The 15,422-nt window shown below is 57.7% G+C and overlaps 2 protein-coding genes across 2 annotated transcripts in view; one reads left to right on the forward strand and one right to left on the reverse strand.

The window, feature by feature from the left end:
- Window positions 1-238: 238 nt before the first annotated feature.
- LOC133361201 (collagen alpha-1(XI) chain-like) lies at window positions 239-11,076 on the forward strand. Its single transcript, XM_061580085.1, has 5 exons — window positions 239-271; window positions 1,209-1,316; window positions 5,923-5,991; window positions 7,998-8,291; window positions 9,032-11,076. The coding sequence occupies exons 1-5, from the start codon at window positions 239-241 to the stop codon at window positions 9,176-9,178; spliced, it is 651 nt and encodes a 216-aa protein (XP_061436069.1). The 3' UTR covers window positions 9,179-11,076.
- Window positions 11,077-15,082: 4,006 nt separating this feature from the next.
- The window catches only part of LOC133361202 (collagen alpha-1(I) chain-like), a 43,183-nt gene continuing 42,843 nt past the window's right edge, over window positions 15,083-15,422 (reverse strand). Inside the window, exon 13 of the mRNA XM_061580086.1 lies at window positions 15,083-15,321. Coding sequence (XP_061436070.1) covers window positions 15,083-15,321 — 239 coding nt within the window. The remainder of the gene's footprint in view (window positions 15,322-15,422) is intronic.

The following is a 15,422-nucleotide window of genomic DNA, read 5'->3' on the forward strand; positions in this document are numbered from 1 at the left end:
TAGAGGACTGTCCACCCCTCATGGTGGCAGAAGCCAGAACCGGTCCACCGGACCTCCTGAATGCCACAGAGATCCAGGCGGTACCGGTCCAGCTCCCGACAGAGGAGTGGCAGCCTCTCCTCCGCAGTGAGCGTTCGAACATTCCACGTGGCCATCCGCACACATACACACACACACTCACACACGCACGCACGCGCACACACGCACACTTACACACGCACGCTCACACACATACATGATGGAGACGATGATCACCGTGAAGATGACGACGGTGATGACAGTCATGTTGACCACGACGACGACGACAATGACGATGGAGTCGATGATCGCCGTGACGATGACGACAATGTTGATGACGATGACGACAATGTTGATGACGATGACGACAATGTTGATGACGATGACGACAATGTTGATGACGATGACGACAATGTTGATGACGATGACGACAATGTTGATGACGATGACGACAATGTTGATGACGATGACGACAATGTTGATGACGATGACGACAATGTTGATGACGATGACGACAATGTTGATGACGATGACGACAATGTTGATGACGATGACGACAATGTTGATGACGATGACGACAATGTTGATGACGATGACGACAATGTTAATGACGATGACGACAATGTTGATGACGATGACGACAATGTTGATGACGATGACGACATTGATTATGACGACAATGTTGATGACGATGACGACAATGTTGATGACGATGACGACAATGTTGATGACGATGACGACAATGACGACGACGATGATGATGGTCATGTTGATGACGATGACGACGATGATGACGATGATGACGATGACGATGGCGATGTTGACGATGATGACAGTGATGTTGATGATGATGACGACGACAATGACGACGATGATGACAGTGATGTTGATGACGACGACGACGGTGATGAGAGTTGTCCTCATGCCCCCCTACCCCCTACCCCCCTACCCCCCTACCCCCTACCCCCCTACCCCCTACCCCCTACCCCCCACCCCCCACCCCCCCACCCCCCACCCCCCTACCCCCTACCCCCCTACCCCCTACCCCCCTACCCCTACCCCCTACCCCCCTACCCCCCACCCCCTACCCCCTACCCCCCACCCCCCACCCCCCACCCCCCACCCCCCTACCCCCTACCCCCCTACCCCCCTACCCCCTACCCCCCTACCCCCTACCCCCTACAGGGGAGTACTTCATCGACCCCAACCAGGGCTGCGCTGGCGACGCGTTCAAGGCGTTCTGCAACTTCACCGCGGGCGGGGAGACCTGCCTCTTCCCCGAGAAGACCTCCGCCGCGGTGAGACGTCGCCAGCGCTCACCGCTCTCGTGGGGCTGGGGGGGGGGGGCGGGGGGGCCCCCCACGTGAATTGAAACTCTTTATGAGTGTGGGTCTCTGTGGGTCTCTGAGTCTGTGTGGGTCTATAGATCTCTATGAGTGTGGGTCTCTGTGGGTCTCTGTGGGTCTTGATGAGTATTGGTCTCTAATGGGTCTCTATTGGTGTGGGTCTCTATGGGTCTCTATGGGTCTCTGTGGGTCTCTGAGTCTGTGTGGGTCTATAGATCTCTATGAGTGTGGGTCTCTGTGGGTCTCTGTGGGTCTCTGTGGGTCTCTATGGGTCTCTGTGGGTCTCTGTGGGTCTCTGTGGGTCTCTATGAGTGTGGGTCTCTATGGGTCTCTATGGGTCTGTGTGGGTCTATGGGTCTCTATGGGTCTGTGTGGGTCTATGGGTCTCTATGAGTCTGTGTGGGTCTATGGGTCTCTATGAGTGTGGGTCTCTGTGGGTCTATGTGGGTCTCTGTGGGTCTCTGTGGGTCTCTATGGGTCTCTGTGGGTCTCTATGAGTGTGTGTCTCTGTGGGTCTCTGTGGGTCTCTGTGGGTCTCTATGGGTCTCTGTGGGTATATAGATCTCTATGAGTGTGGGTCTCTGTGGGTCTTGATGAGTATTGGTCTCTAATGGGTCTCTATGAGTGTGGGTCTCTGTGGCTCTCTGGGTCTCTATGGGTGTCTGTGGGTCTATAGATCTCTATGAGTGTGGGTCTCTGTGGGTCTCTGTGGGTCTTGATGAGTATTGGTCTCTAATGGGTCTCTATGAGTGTGGGTCTCTATGAGTGTGGGACTCTGTGGGTCTCTGTGGGTCTGTGTGGGTCTGTGTGGGTCTCTGTGGGTCTCTATGGGTCTGCGTGGGTCTATGGGTCTCTGTGGGTCTCTATGGGTCTCTATGGGTCTGCGTGGGTCTATGGGTCTCTATGGGTCTGTGTGGGTCTATGGGTCTCTATGAGTCTGTGTGGGTCTATGGGTCTCTATGAGTGTGGGTCTCTGTGGGTCTATGTGGGTCTCTATGGGTCTCTATGGGTCTGTGTGGGTCTATGGGTCTCTATGAGTGTGGGTCTCTGTGGGTCTCTGTGGGTCTCTATGGGTCTCTATTGGTCTGTGTGGGTCTATGGGTCTCTATGGGTCTGTGCGGGTCTATGGGTCTCTATGAGTCTGTGTGGGTCTATGAGTCTCTATGAGTGTGGGTCTCTGTGGGTCTCTGTGGGTCTCTATGGGTCTCTGTGGGTCTCTATGGGTCTCTGTGGGTCTCTGTGGGTCTCTATGGGTGTGGGTCTCTGTGGGTCTCTATGAGTATGGGTCTCTGTGGGTCTCTGTGGTTCTCTATGAGTGTGGGTCTCTGTGGGTCTCTATGAGTGTGGGTCTCTGTGGGTCTCTGTGGGTCTGTGTGGGTCTATAGATCTGTATGAGTGTGGGTCTCTGTGGGTCTCTGTGGGTCTCTATGAGTCTCTATGGGTCTGTGTGGGTCTATAGATCTCTATGAGTATGGGTCTCTGTGGGTCTTGATGAGTATTGGTCTCTAATGGGTCTCTATGAGTGTGGGTCTCTGTGGGTCTCTATGAGTGTGGGTCTCTGTGGGTCTCTATGAGTATGGGTCTCTGTGGGTCTCTATGAGTATGGGTCTCTGTGGGTCTCTATGAGTGTGGGTCTCTGTGGGTCTCTATGAGTGTGGGTCTCTGTGGGTCTCTATGAGTATGGGTCTCTGTGGGTCTCTATGAGTGTGGGTCTCTGTGGCTCTGTATGAGTGTGGGTCTCTGTGGGTCTCTATGAGTTTGGGTCTCTGTGGGTCTCTATGAGTATGGGTCTCTGTGGGTCTCTATGAGTATGGGTCTCTGTGGGTCTCTGTGGGTCTCTATGAGTGTGGGTCTCTGTTGGTCTCTATGAGTGTGGGTCTCTGTGGGTCTCTATGAGTGTGGGTCTCTGTGGGTCTCTATGAGTGTGGGTCTCTGTGGGTCTCTATGAGTATGGGTCTCTGTGGGTCTCTATGAGTGTGGGTCTCTGTGGGTCTCTATGGGTGTGGGTCTCTGTGGGTCTCTATGAGTGTGGGTCTCTGTGGGTCTCTATGAGTATGGGTCTCTGTGGGTCTCTGTGGTTCTCTATGAGTGTGGGTCTCTGTGGGTCTCTATGAGTGTGGGTCTCTGTGGGTCTCTGTGGGTCTGTGTGGGTCTATAGATCTGTATGAGTGTGGGTCTCTGTGGGTCTCTGTGGGTCTCTATGAGTCTCTATGGGTCTGTGTGGGTCTATAGATCTCTATGAGTATGGGTCTCTGTGGGTCTTGATGAGTATTGGTCTCTAATGGGTCTCTATGAGTGTGGGTCTCTGTGGGTCTCTATGAGTATGGGTCTCTGTGGGTCTCTATGAGTATGGGTCTCTGTGGGTCTCTATGAGTGTGGGTCTCTGTGGGTCTCTATGAGTGTGGGTCTCTGTGGGTCTCTATGAGTATGGGTCTCTGTGGGTCTCTATGAGTGTGGGTCTCTGTGGCTCTGTATGAGTGTGGGTCTCTGTGGGTCTTTATGAGTTTGGGTCTCTGTGGGTCTCTATGAGTATGGGTTTCTGTGGGTCTCTATGAGTATGGGTCTCTGTGGGTCTCTGTGGGTCTCTATGAGTGTGGGTCTCTGTTGGTCTCTATGAGTGTGGGTCTCTGTGGGTCTCTATGAGTGTGGGTCTCTGTGGGTCTCTATGAGTGTGGGTCTCTGTGGGTCTCTAGGAGTATGGGTCTCTGTGGGTCTCTATGAGTGTGGGTCTCTGTGGGTCTCTATGAGTGTGGGTCTCTGTGGGTCTCTATGAGTGTGGGTCTCTGTGGGTCTCTATGAGTATGGGTCTCTGTGGGTCTCTATGAGTATGGGTCTCTGTGGGTCTCTGTGGGTCTCTATGAGTGTGGGTCTCTGTGGGTCTCTATGAGTGTGGGTCTCTGTGGGTCTCTATGAGTGTGGGTCTCTGTGGGTCTCTATGAGTGTGGGTCTCTGTGGGTCTCTATGAGTGTGGGTCTCTGCGGGTCTCTATGAGTGTGGGTCTCTGCGGGTCTCTATGAGTGTGGGTCTCTGTGGGTCTCTGTGGGTCTACCAGTCTGTAGAAACACACGTTTAGATTATTTGTCCGTAATACATTTCCACACGATGACGATGATGAGCCAAATCTTGACTTGAAGCTTCCGTGACAGCAGCAATTAATATTCTTACAGCGCTCCCGCTATATCTATGTTTTCACCTGATGACGATTGCTCGCGTTGCGATCGAAATGTCGTGATATTTTTATTATTATTTTCCTATCTACGTGGCTTTAGCGAAAGACCCGCAGAATATAAAGATGAAATAATAAAAATAAAACACGATAAGATACAATTCTCACGACGTTTCGGCCACAACGCAAGCAGCCGTCCTCAGACGCTGCTTGCGTTGTGGCCGAAACGTCGTAAGAATTTTATCTTATGATGTTTTATTTTATTATTATATTATTTCCCTTCTACGTGGTGACTTTACCGAAAGAACCAAGAATATGAATCCATGCAGTCACGAAAGCTTCAAATCTTTCGGTAAAGTCACGTAGAAGGGAAATAATATAAATAAAAAGTAATAAAATACAATTCTCACGACGTTTCGGCCACAACGCAAGCAGCCGTCCTCAGGTGAAGAACAGACCTGTGTTCATTGGGACGCTGTCTCCCCGACAGACCTGTTCTTCACCTGAGGACGGCTGCTTGCGTTGTGGCCGAAACGTCGTGAGAATTGTATTTTATAATGTTTTATTTTTATCATTGTATTATTTCCCTTCTACGTGACTTTACCGAAAAAACCAAGAATATGAATCCATGCAGTCACGCAAGCTTTAAATCGAAATTTAAAGATGATAAGCCAATTCGTTGAGCTGCTACCATTTGCGTTGGCCACGTCAGGGCCTTCTTATGAACAGAACTACACATCTCAGTGAGGCCTTAATCTGGTAAATTAAAAGAAAAAAACGGTTCTAGATGTGAAGCTTTCGTGACTGCAAGGATTCATATTCTTAGGTTTTTTTCGGTAAAGTCACGTAGGTAAAAAATTTAAATTAGAAGTAAAATAAAATAAAAATCACGACGTTTCGGAGGCAACACAAGCTTCCGTCTTCAGGTGGAACAGTCACAGCACGATTGCTGTATCAAGTAAAAGATACAGCAAATAAATGATACAGCAAATAAATGATACAGCAAGCTTGCTGTGACGGCTGTGACGGTTCCACCTGAAGACGGAAGCTTGTGTTGCCTCCGAAACGTCGTGATTTTTATTTTCATTTTATTTTACTTTTATTAATTTTAATTTTTTACCTACGTGACTTTACCGAAAAAAACCTAAGAATATAAAAAAAACGGTTCTTCGTTTTGTTAACTTGAATCGGCCACTGTGCCCTGTGTTGTGAAGTGTCAATACCCCTGTGCCCTGTGCCCTGTGTTGTGAAGTGTCAATACCCCTGTGCCCTGTGCCCTGTGCCCTGTGTTGTGAAGTGTCAATACCCCTGTGCCCTGTGTTGTGAAGTGTCAATACCCCTGTGCCCTGACCCCTGTGCCCTCTGCCCTGTGCCCTCTGCCCTCTGCTCCAGGCCAAGATGGGCCAATGGCTGCACGAGAAACCAGGGACATGGTTTAGTGAGTTCGGCACCGGCAGGATGGTACGCGCACACACAGACACACACACTCACACACAAGCACTCACACTCACACACACACACTCACACACACACAGGCACACACACACACTCATACACAGGCACATACACTCACACACAGGCACACACACACACAGGCACACACACACACACACTCATACACAGGCACACACACTCACACACAGGCACACACACACACAGGCACACACACACACACTCACACACACACAGGCACACACTCACACACAGGCGCACACACACACACAGGCACACACACACACACAGGCACACACACTCACACACACACAGGCACACACACACACTCACACAGGCACACACATGCATTCACACACACACACAGGCACACGCATACAGGCACACACACACAGGCACATGCATACAGGCACACACACACACTCACATACACTCACACACTCTCACACACGCACACACTCACATACACACACGCCTACAGGCACACACTCACACAGACACACTCACATACAGGCACACACACACTCACACACAGGCACACACACATACAGGCACACACACACTCACACACAGGTACACACTCACACTCACGCAGACACACACTCACATACAGGCACACACACACACACAGGCACACACTCACACGCACACTCACACACTCACACAAGCACACATCAGCTAGCTGAGACCAGGCCACTGGGTTTGAATGGGGTCCTGGGTGTACACCCACCACCGGAGTGGAAGAATGGCAGGCGCATCTTACTGATGACAAGTCGATGGTCTGTGGGCAGATCAGCTCCACGGTAGGTCCTGGTGTCAAGGACATGGGCCCGCATCTGCTGATCCGTCACTACGTAGTCCAGCAGATGTTCTTGCTTGGACCCGGCATGCATCCATGATGTTGTGTGGATGCGCCGATGCCGGAAGAGCGTGTTGGTAATTACAAGCCCATGGGCTGCACAGAAATCTAGCAGCCTCCTACCGTTGTTATTGAGCTGATCTGGCCCATGCCTTCCAATCACTCCAGACCAGGTGCCAGCATCATGACCAACTCGAGCATTGAAGTCACCCAACAGGATGACTCTGTCCCGAGGGGCCACTTTAGCCAGCACCTGTGACAGGAGGTTATAGAAGGCATCCGACTAATCGCTCCTTGTCTGCATCATGCCACTGATGTTCATCTTCGGTGTGGGAGTAAGAAACCACCACCACCACCACCACCACTCATCGCCTCTTGTTGATGGGGAGGCGATCCCAGAGTAGCCTGGGACTTACACCACACACACAGACACGGCGAGACACATGCACACAGACATGCCTACTACACACACGCCCACACATGTAATAGGCGCTGGGGAAGTCATTCACTGTGCGTGTTTGCAACAGTGTGTGAAGGGTATATGGGGGATCTTTGTCTGTAGTGTAGCAGGTAGCGCTACGCTGCGCTACGAACCCGCCGACCCGAGTTCGATTCCCGCTCGCGGCCAAGGCCGGTGACGATTATCTGGACCGGTCCTGGGCCTCCCCTAGGTCGACTCGGCCTAACACGAGTACCTGGCGCGGCGTGTAGCAAACATCGCCCCTGGGGAGACAAAGGCGGCCGGGCGTGGTGCTGGCCACCCACCCCCTCGTGTGCCGCTGTGCCGGTAGCCTTCATAGGTGCTGCTGCTCGCTTAACAGCACTTGCCCCTACAGTCTGCGAAGGCTACACGGGAAACCCTTGTCTTTGTGCGTGTGTGCGTGCGTGTGTTTGTGTGCGCGCGTGCGTGTGTGCGTGTGTGTATGTGTGGGTGTGTATGCGTGTGTACATACGTGTGTGTGTGCGTGTGTGTGCGTGTGTGTGTGCGTGCGTGTGCGTGTGTGTGCGTGTGTGCGTGCGCGTGCGCGTGCGTGCGCGTGTGTGTGTGTGTGTGTGCGTGTGCGCGCGTGTGTGCGCGTGCGTGCATGTGCGTGCGCGTGTGCGTGCGTGCGTGTGCGTGTGTGCGTGTGTGCGTGTGCGTGCGCGTGCGACGCAGCTGGCCTACGTGGACGCGGAGGGCGGCTCGCTGCCCTCGGTGCAGATGACTTTCCTGCGCCTGCTGAGCGCCACCGCGCGCCAGAACTTCACCTACCTGTGCCAGCGCTCGGTGGCGTGGGGGGCGCCCCGCGCCGCCGGGGGGGGGGCCCCCCCCGCCGCCGCCGCCGCGGCCCCCCACGACGGCGCCCCCCCCGGCACGGCCCAGGCGCTGCGCTTCCTCGCCGCCAACGAGGAGGAGATCTCGCGCGAGAGCAACGCGCGCTACGTGCAGGCGCTGCACGACGGGTGCTCGGTACGTACCGGAGCTCGCGTCCACCCCACACCCCCCCGTGTGTCACCCGGCGTGTCACCCGGCGTGTCCCCCGCGTGTCACCTGCGTGTCACCCGCGTGTCACCCGCGTGTCACCCGCGTGTCCCCCGTGTGTCACCCGCGTGTCACCCGCGTGTCACCCGCGTGTGTCACCCACGTGTCACCCACGTGTCATCCACGTGTCCCCCGTGTGTGTCATCCACGTGTGTCACCCACGTGTCACCCGTGTGTGTCACCCGCGTGTGTCACGTGTGTGTCCCCCGGGTCGTCTGCTGTGCCAATTGCGCCGCCTCATCCCTCTCCGCGCGTGAAGCTGCTGCTGCCCCCCGAGTGACGTCACGATCACCGTGCGTGTCCGTGTGTGTCTGTCCGTGCGTGCGTGTGTCCGTGCGTGCGTGTCCATGTCTGTCCGTGTGTGTCTGTCGTCCGTGCGTGTCCGTGCGTGTCTGTCCGTGCGTGTCTGTCCGTGCGTGCGTGTCTGTCTGTGCGTGTCCGTGCGTGCGTGTCTGTCCGTGCGTGCGTGTGTGTCCGTGCGTGTGTCCGTGCGTGTGTGTCCGTGCGTGCCCGTGTGTGTCCGCGTGCGTCCGTGCGTGCGTGTCCATGCGTGTCCGTGCGTGCGTGTCCGTGCGTGTGTCCATGCGTGTCCGTGCGTGCGTGTCCATGCGTGTCCGTGCGTGCGTGTCCATGCGTGTCCGTGCGTGCGTGTCCGTGCGTGCGCGCAGTTCCGCAAGGGCTCGGAGCGCTCGGTGCTGAGCGTGCGGACTCCGCGCGTCGAGCTGCTGCCCCTGAGCGACGTCATGATCAGCGACTTTGGGGAGCCCTCCCAGCGCTTCGGGTTCACCCTGGGGCCCGTCTGCTTCCAGGGGTAGAGAACCCCCGGTGGGGGGGGGGGGGGGGGCCGTGAAGAGACCCCCTCCTCCCATCCCCTTGCCCGACGGGGGTTGTGTGGGCGGCGGGGGAGGCGGCCGTTCTTGCCACGCGGTCGGCGCCGAGAGGGCGGCGGTGGTGGGGGTGGCGGGGGTGGCGGGGGGGGGGGAGGCCCCCCCCAACCACCAGCCGGTTGCGTGGAGAGACCCGGGGGGAGGGAGTTGGTGGTGGGGGGGGGGCTCCATTGGGAGGAGCCGTCCGCCACGACCGCCACCGCTCGGTTGCCTCCGCGCCAGGCCTTGCCCGGCCCGGCGGTCGTCGTTGGATCCTGCACCGTCGTGTTAGCACCGCCCCCCCCGGGTGGTAACGTGGGGGGGGGGGGGGGAGATGGCGGCCCCTGGTTTATAATCCACACCACTTGAATTTATCGGTTTCGGTTGCTTCTAAAATTTGCCTTAATGCCCCCCGCCCGCCCACCCGCCGCCCCGAGCTTTTTGTGACTGTGATAGAGCCCCTTTGAGTTACACCGCCCTCCCCCTGCCCACCAACCCCCCCCCCTTCACCTCGACCACCACCCCCCCCCAAACTCCCATCCATCTCGCGAACCCGTTGCCACAGCCATAGCCAGAGCAGCCTTCCATCGGCCACAAACCTAGCCAGGGCCGTGTCACCGTCACCGCCACCACCACCTCTCCGTGTTGTGCGACGTCTCCCCCGCCCGTGGGGATGATCCGCTGCGTTGCCGGCTAGCGCCCAGTGGTGGTGCTAAAGTGGTGGTGGTGGTGCTAAAGCGGTGGTGGTGCTAAACGGTCGTGGTAGTGGTGGTGGTGGTGCTAAACGGTCGTGGTAGTGGTGGTGGTGCTAAAGCAGCGGTTGTATTGGTGCTATAGCGACGGTGTAGGTCGTGCTAAAGCGGCGGATGAGCTAAGAGGCACCGTTAAAGAGGTTTCATACGAACGGCAAAACCCTGTCCACCACCACCACCACGAGACTTCTCGCTCACGGCCTGTTTGTCCGTTGTTTCGCGTCGTCGCCATACCCACGGGCATGGGAAAGACGATGAAATCTATACAACATTCCCCCCTTTTTCCTGCTGCTCCTGCTGCTTCCCACACACACACACGCACTGCCCCACCCCCTCCAACCAACCCACCTCAACCCTGCCCACCTTACTACCACCACCACCCCACGCCTGCCAAATAAAAGGGTAAATTTGCCGCAGAGAATAAAAAACTAACTGGGAGCAGGATTTGGCTGGTTCAGCAGCGATGTCTCCATCCGTCTGCAGAACAACGCCCGTCGGTTTAGCGCGTAAATGTTTTGTTATTAAACCCGCCATCCACCACCACCACCGCAACCACCACCGCCACCACCACCCCGACCACCACCTACCGGCACAGCCTTTTCACGAGTTCATCCCACGCCGGTGAGCGTGCGTGGCAACATTGAACAATTTACAAGTGCCGTGCAGTTTCGCCCCTGGTGATTTACAACAAAACCACAACCGCAACAACAACAACAACCAAACACAACCACCAGCATCAACTTGGGGGGCGTGGCGTGTGATTTTCAAAACATAAAAGAATTGAAGAAGTTGTAGGAGGTCCTGTGGGGTGGTTGTGGTTGTGGGTGGTTGTGGTTGTGGGTGGTGGTGGGTGGGTGAAGGGTGGTGGCACGATCTCCCACCCTGCACTCCCCTCAGCGGGCAAGCCCCTTGGCGTGTTTAATTTAACGACTGACGGTACTTTGTTATATAAAAATAAAATTAAAGTTCTACGTGTATTGATGGTGCTCTCACTCGCCACCTCGCCCTGCCCACCCTCCATCACCTCCCTCGCCTCCCTCCCCCTTTCTCTCCCCCACCTCCCTTCTTCCCTCCCTCCCCCCCCTCCCCTCCCTCCCCCCCCTCCCTCCCCCCCCTCCCTCCCCCCCTCCCTCCCCCCCTCCCTCCCCTCCCCCCTCCCTCCCCCCCCTCCCTCCCTCCCCCCTCCCTCCCCCCCCTCCCTCCCTCCCTCCCCCCTCCCTCCCCCCCTCCTTCCCCTCCCTCTTTCCCTCCCCCACCTTTCTCCCTCTTTCCCTCCCTCCCCAACCTTTCGCTCCAAGCAGCTGCCCTCCAGTGCGCATCAACCCGTGCGTGCGCACACACACACACACGCGCACAGACACACGCATACACACACACGCGCGCACACACACACATACACACGCGCATACGCGAACATACACACACACGCACGCACACACACGCGCACATACACACACGCACACACACACACGCACGCGCGCACACACACACGTGCACGCACGCACACACACGCACGCACACACACGCGCGCACATACACGCACACGCGCACACACACGCACATACACGCACACACACACACGCACATACACGCACATACACGCACACACACACGCACGCGCGCACACACGCACATACACGCACGCACACACGCGCACGCGCACACACACACGCACATACACGCACACACACACGCACATACACGCACACACACACGCGCACGTCTGTAATTATGTTCAAAGCCTGCAATGGCTCGTCTTCTACCGCGACCGTGTAGTCGTCGCCATTCGCGATGGGGAGTCGTGTCGTCGTCGTCGCATCGTCGTCGTCATTGTCACCCCGCGTGTCATCGGTCGGAGCGTCTCGACTCGTCAAATAAAACACGCGAGAGACTATGCCGGCTTCCGTGGCGCGTTGCGTCGCGCGCCTTGGCCACGTGCCGCGCGAAAGAAGTTGGACAAAGGCACGGACGTGCCCGTCCATCGTTCCTATTGGGTCCCCTGAGAATTACACCCAACCCACCCACCTATCCACTCACTCACCCATCCACCTATCCACCCACTCACCCATCCACCTATCCAACCACTCACCCACCTATCCACCCACTCACCCACCTATCCACCCACTCACCCACCCACCTATCCACCCACCCACCACCTATCCACCCACTCACCCACTCCACCTATCCACCCACTCACCCATCCACCTATCCACCCACCCACCCACCTATCCACCCACTCACCCACCCACCTATCCACCCACTCACCCACCCACCTATCCACCCACTCACCCATCCACCTATCCAACCACTCACCCACCTATCCACCCACTCACCCACCTATCCACCCACTCACCCACCCACCTATCCACCCACCCACCCACCCACCTATCCACCCACTCACCCACCCACCTATCCACCCACTCACCCACCCACCTATCCACCCACTCACCCATCCACCTATCCAACCACTCACCCACCTATCCACCCACTCACCCACCTATCCAACCACTCACCCACCCACCTATCCACCCACCCACCCACCTATCCACCCACTCACCCACCCACCTATCCACCCACTCACCCATCCACCTATCCACCCACCCACCTATCCACCCACTCACCCACCCACCAATCCACCCACTCACCCACCCACCTATCCACCCACTCACCCACCCACCTATCCACCCACTCACCCATCCACCTATCCAACCACTCACCCACCTATCCACCCACTCACCCACCTATCCAACCACTCACCCACCCACCTATCCACCCACCCACCCACCTATCCACCCACTCACCCACCCACCTATCCACCCACTCACCCATCCACCTATCCACCCACCCACCCACCTATCCACCCACTCACCCACCCACCTATCCACCCACTCACCCATCCACCTATCCACCCACTCACCCACCCATATACTCACCCACTCACCTATACACCCACTCACCCACCCACCTATCCAACCACTCACCTATCCACCCACTCACCCACCCACCTATCCACAGATCCACCCACCTATACACCCACTCACCCACCCACCTATCCACTCACCCACCCACCTACCCACGCACCCATCCACCCACCGACCCACTCAACCACCTATACACTCACCCACCCACCCACTCACCCACAGACCCACCCACTCACACATCCACCTACCCATCCACTCCCCTACCCATTCGCCCACCCACTTACCCATCCACTCACCCACCCATATACTCACCCACCCACATATCCACTCACCCACCCACCCACTCACCCACAGACCCACCCACTCACTCACACACCCACTCACCCATCCACTCTCCCACCCATTCGCCCACCCACTTACCCATCCACTCACCCACCCATATACTCACCCACCCACATATCCACTCACCCACCCACCCACTCACTCACACACCCACTCACCCATCCAATCTCCCACACATTCGCCCACCCACTTACCCATCCACTCACCCACCCATCAACTCACCCACCAATTCACCCACCCACCCATCCACTCACCTACCCATTCGCCCACCCACTTACCCATCCACTCACCCACCCATCAACTCACCCACCAATTCACCCACCCACCCATCCACTCACCTACCCATTCGACCACCCACTCACCCATCAACTCACCCACCAATTCATCCACCCACCACCCACCCACTCACTCACCCATCCACCCCCACCCACCCCCGCTCACCCACCCACCCACCACACACGGTTCCTCAAGTACCACACTGAGTCACGTGGCGCCCTGCAGAGTTCATCACCAAATCTTTATTGCAAAAAATTAGCAGCAGGAGGAGGGAGGGGGGGACAGACCTCTCCTCTCTCTCTCCCTCCCCCCGTGCCGCTGACCGAACGCGAGTTCCCAATACCTTTGGCGGGCAACCCACACACGCACGCGCACAGATAAAGATAAAGATCCCCCATATAGCCTGAACAGACTGTAGGGGCAAGTGCTGTTAGCGAGCACCTATGAAGGCCGGAACGGCACACGAGTGGGTGGGTGGCCAGCACCACCACGCCCGACCGCCTTTGTCTCCCCAGTGGCAATTTATACAACACCGCACCAGGTACTCATTTGAGGCTGAGTCGACCTAGGGGAGGGCCCGGGACCGGTTCAGATAATCGTCACTGGTGGTGTTGGCCGTGAGCGGGAATCGAACTCGTGTCGCCGGGTTCATAGCGCAGCGCGCTAACCGCTGCACTATCGCTCCCCACACGCACACACGCACACACGTACACACGCGCACACGCACGCACAAGCGCACGCACACACACGCACACACACACACAAGCGCACGCACACACACACGACTCGGTGACTGCCGTCACAGTGAAGAGGCCCTCGGATGCGCCAATCCGGCACGTGGCGACGGAGCCGGGCTGAGCTTGGTGACGGCAGCAGCTACAGCATCAGCAGCTACAGCATCAGCAGCAGCTGCTGCAGCAGCAGCATCAGCAGCAGCTGCTGCAGCAGCAGCATCAGCAGCAGCTGCAGCAGCAGCAGTAGCTGCAGCAGCAGCAGCTACAGCAGCAGCGGCAACAACAGCAGCAGCAGCATCATCGCAACACGCGGACAGCTGCATGTCTCCCCGATCCAGAATACCCCTCCCACACACACACGCCGATCCACCGCACCCACCGCACCGACTTCACCGCACCCACCGCACCCACCGCACCCCCCCCCCCACCGACTTCACCATCTTCACCGCACCCACCCCCCCCACCGCACCTACCGCGCCCACCAGCTCCTGTCGGCGCCTCGCGGGCCGAGCGAGAGGCTCCGCGTGCCGCCGTCTGCCGGCGCTCGGCAAAAGCCGGGGGAGAGGTGGGGTGGGGGGGGAGAGGTGGGGTGGGGGGGGAGAGGTGGGGTGGGGGGGGAGAGGTGGGGTGGGGGGGGAGAGGTGGGGTGGGGGGGGAGAGGTGGGGTGGGGGGGGAGAGGTGGGGTGGGGGGGGAGGTGGGGAAAGGTGGGGTGGGGGGGTGGGGGAGAGGTGGGGGGGGGTGAGGGGGTGGGGTGGGGGGAGAGGTGGGGTGGGGGGGGAGAGGTGGGGTGGGGGGGGTGGGGGGGTGGGGGGCGGCCCGTCATGCGCTAGATGTAGGTGATGGCCGCGTCGCCGGTACCACCCCCGCCGCTGGTAGTGCCTGTGCCGGTAGTGCCGCTGGTGGCTGTGCCGCTGGTGGCTGTGCCGGCGTGCAGCTCGATGTACGAGGTGGGGACGTAGCCCTCGTCGGAGCCGCGGCGCACGCGGGTCCAGCCGTCACCGCCGTCGCCCGTCACCACGAACAGGATCTCCCCTTCCACCACGCTCAGCGAGTCCTCGCTGTCCGCTGCACACACACACACGCACACAGACACGCAGACGCACAGACACATTGAGACACACGCACAGACACATGGAGACACACGCACAGACACGGAGACACACGCA

Source organism: Lethenteron reissneri, chromosome 71 (assembly GCF_015708825.2).
Source record: "Lethenteron reissneri isolate LAM-NWPU_2019-01 chromosome 71, ASM1570882v1, whole genome shotgun sequence".
Classification (NCBI taxonomy): domain Eukaryota; kingdom Metazoa; phylum Chordata; class Hyperoartia; order Petromyzontiformes; family Petromyzontidae; genus Lethenteron; species Lethenteron reissneri.

Coding starts and splice junctions, on each gene's coding strand:
- LOC133361201 (XM_061580085.1), top strand. CDS start 239: ATGGAGACGATGATCACCGTGAAGATGACGACG. Junction 1,317..5,922: donor CCGAGAAGACCTCCGCCGCG/GTGAGACGTCGC, acceptor CCTCTGCTCCAG/GCCAAGATGGGCCAATGGCT. Junction 8,292..9,031: donor CGCTGCACGACGGGTGCTCG/GTACGTACCGGA, acceptor GCGTGCGCGCAG/TTCCGCAAGGGCTCGGAGCG.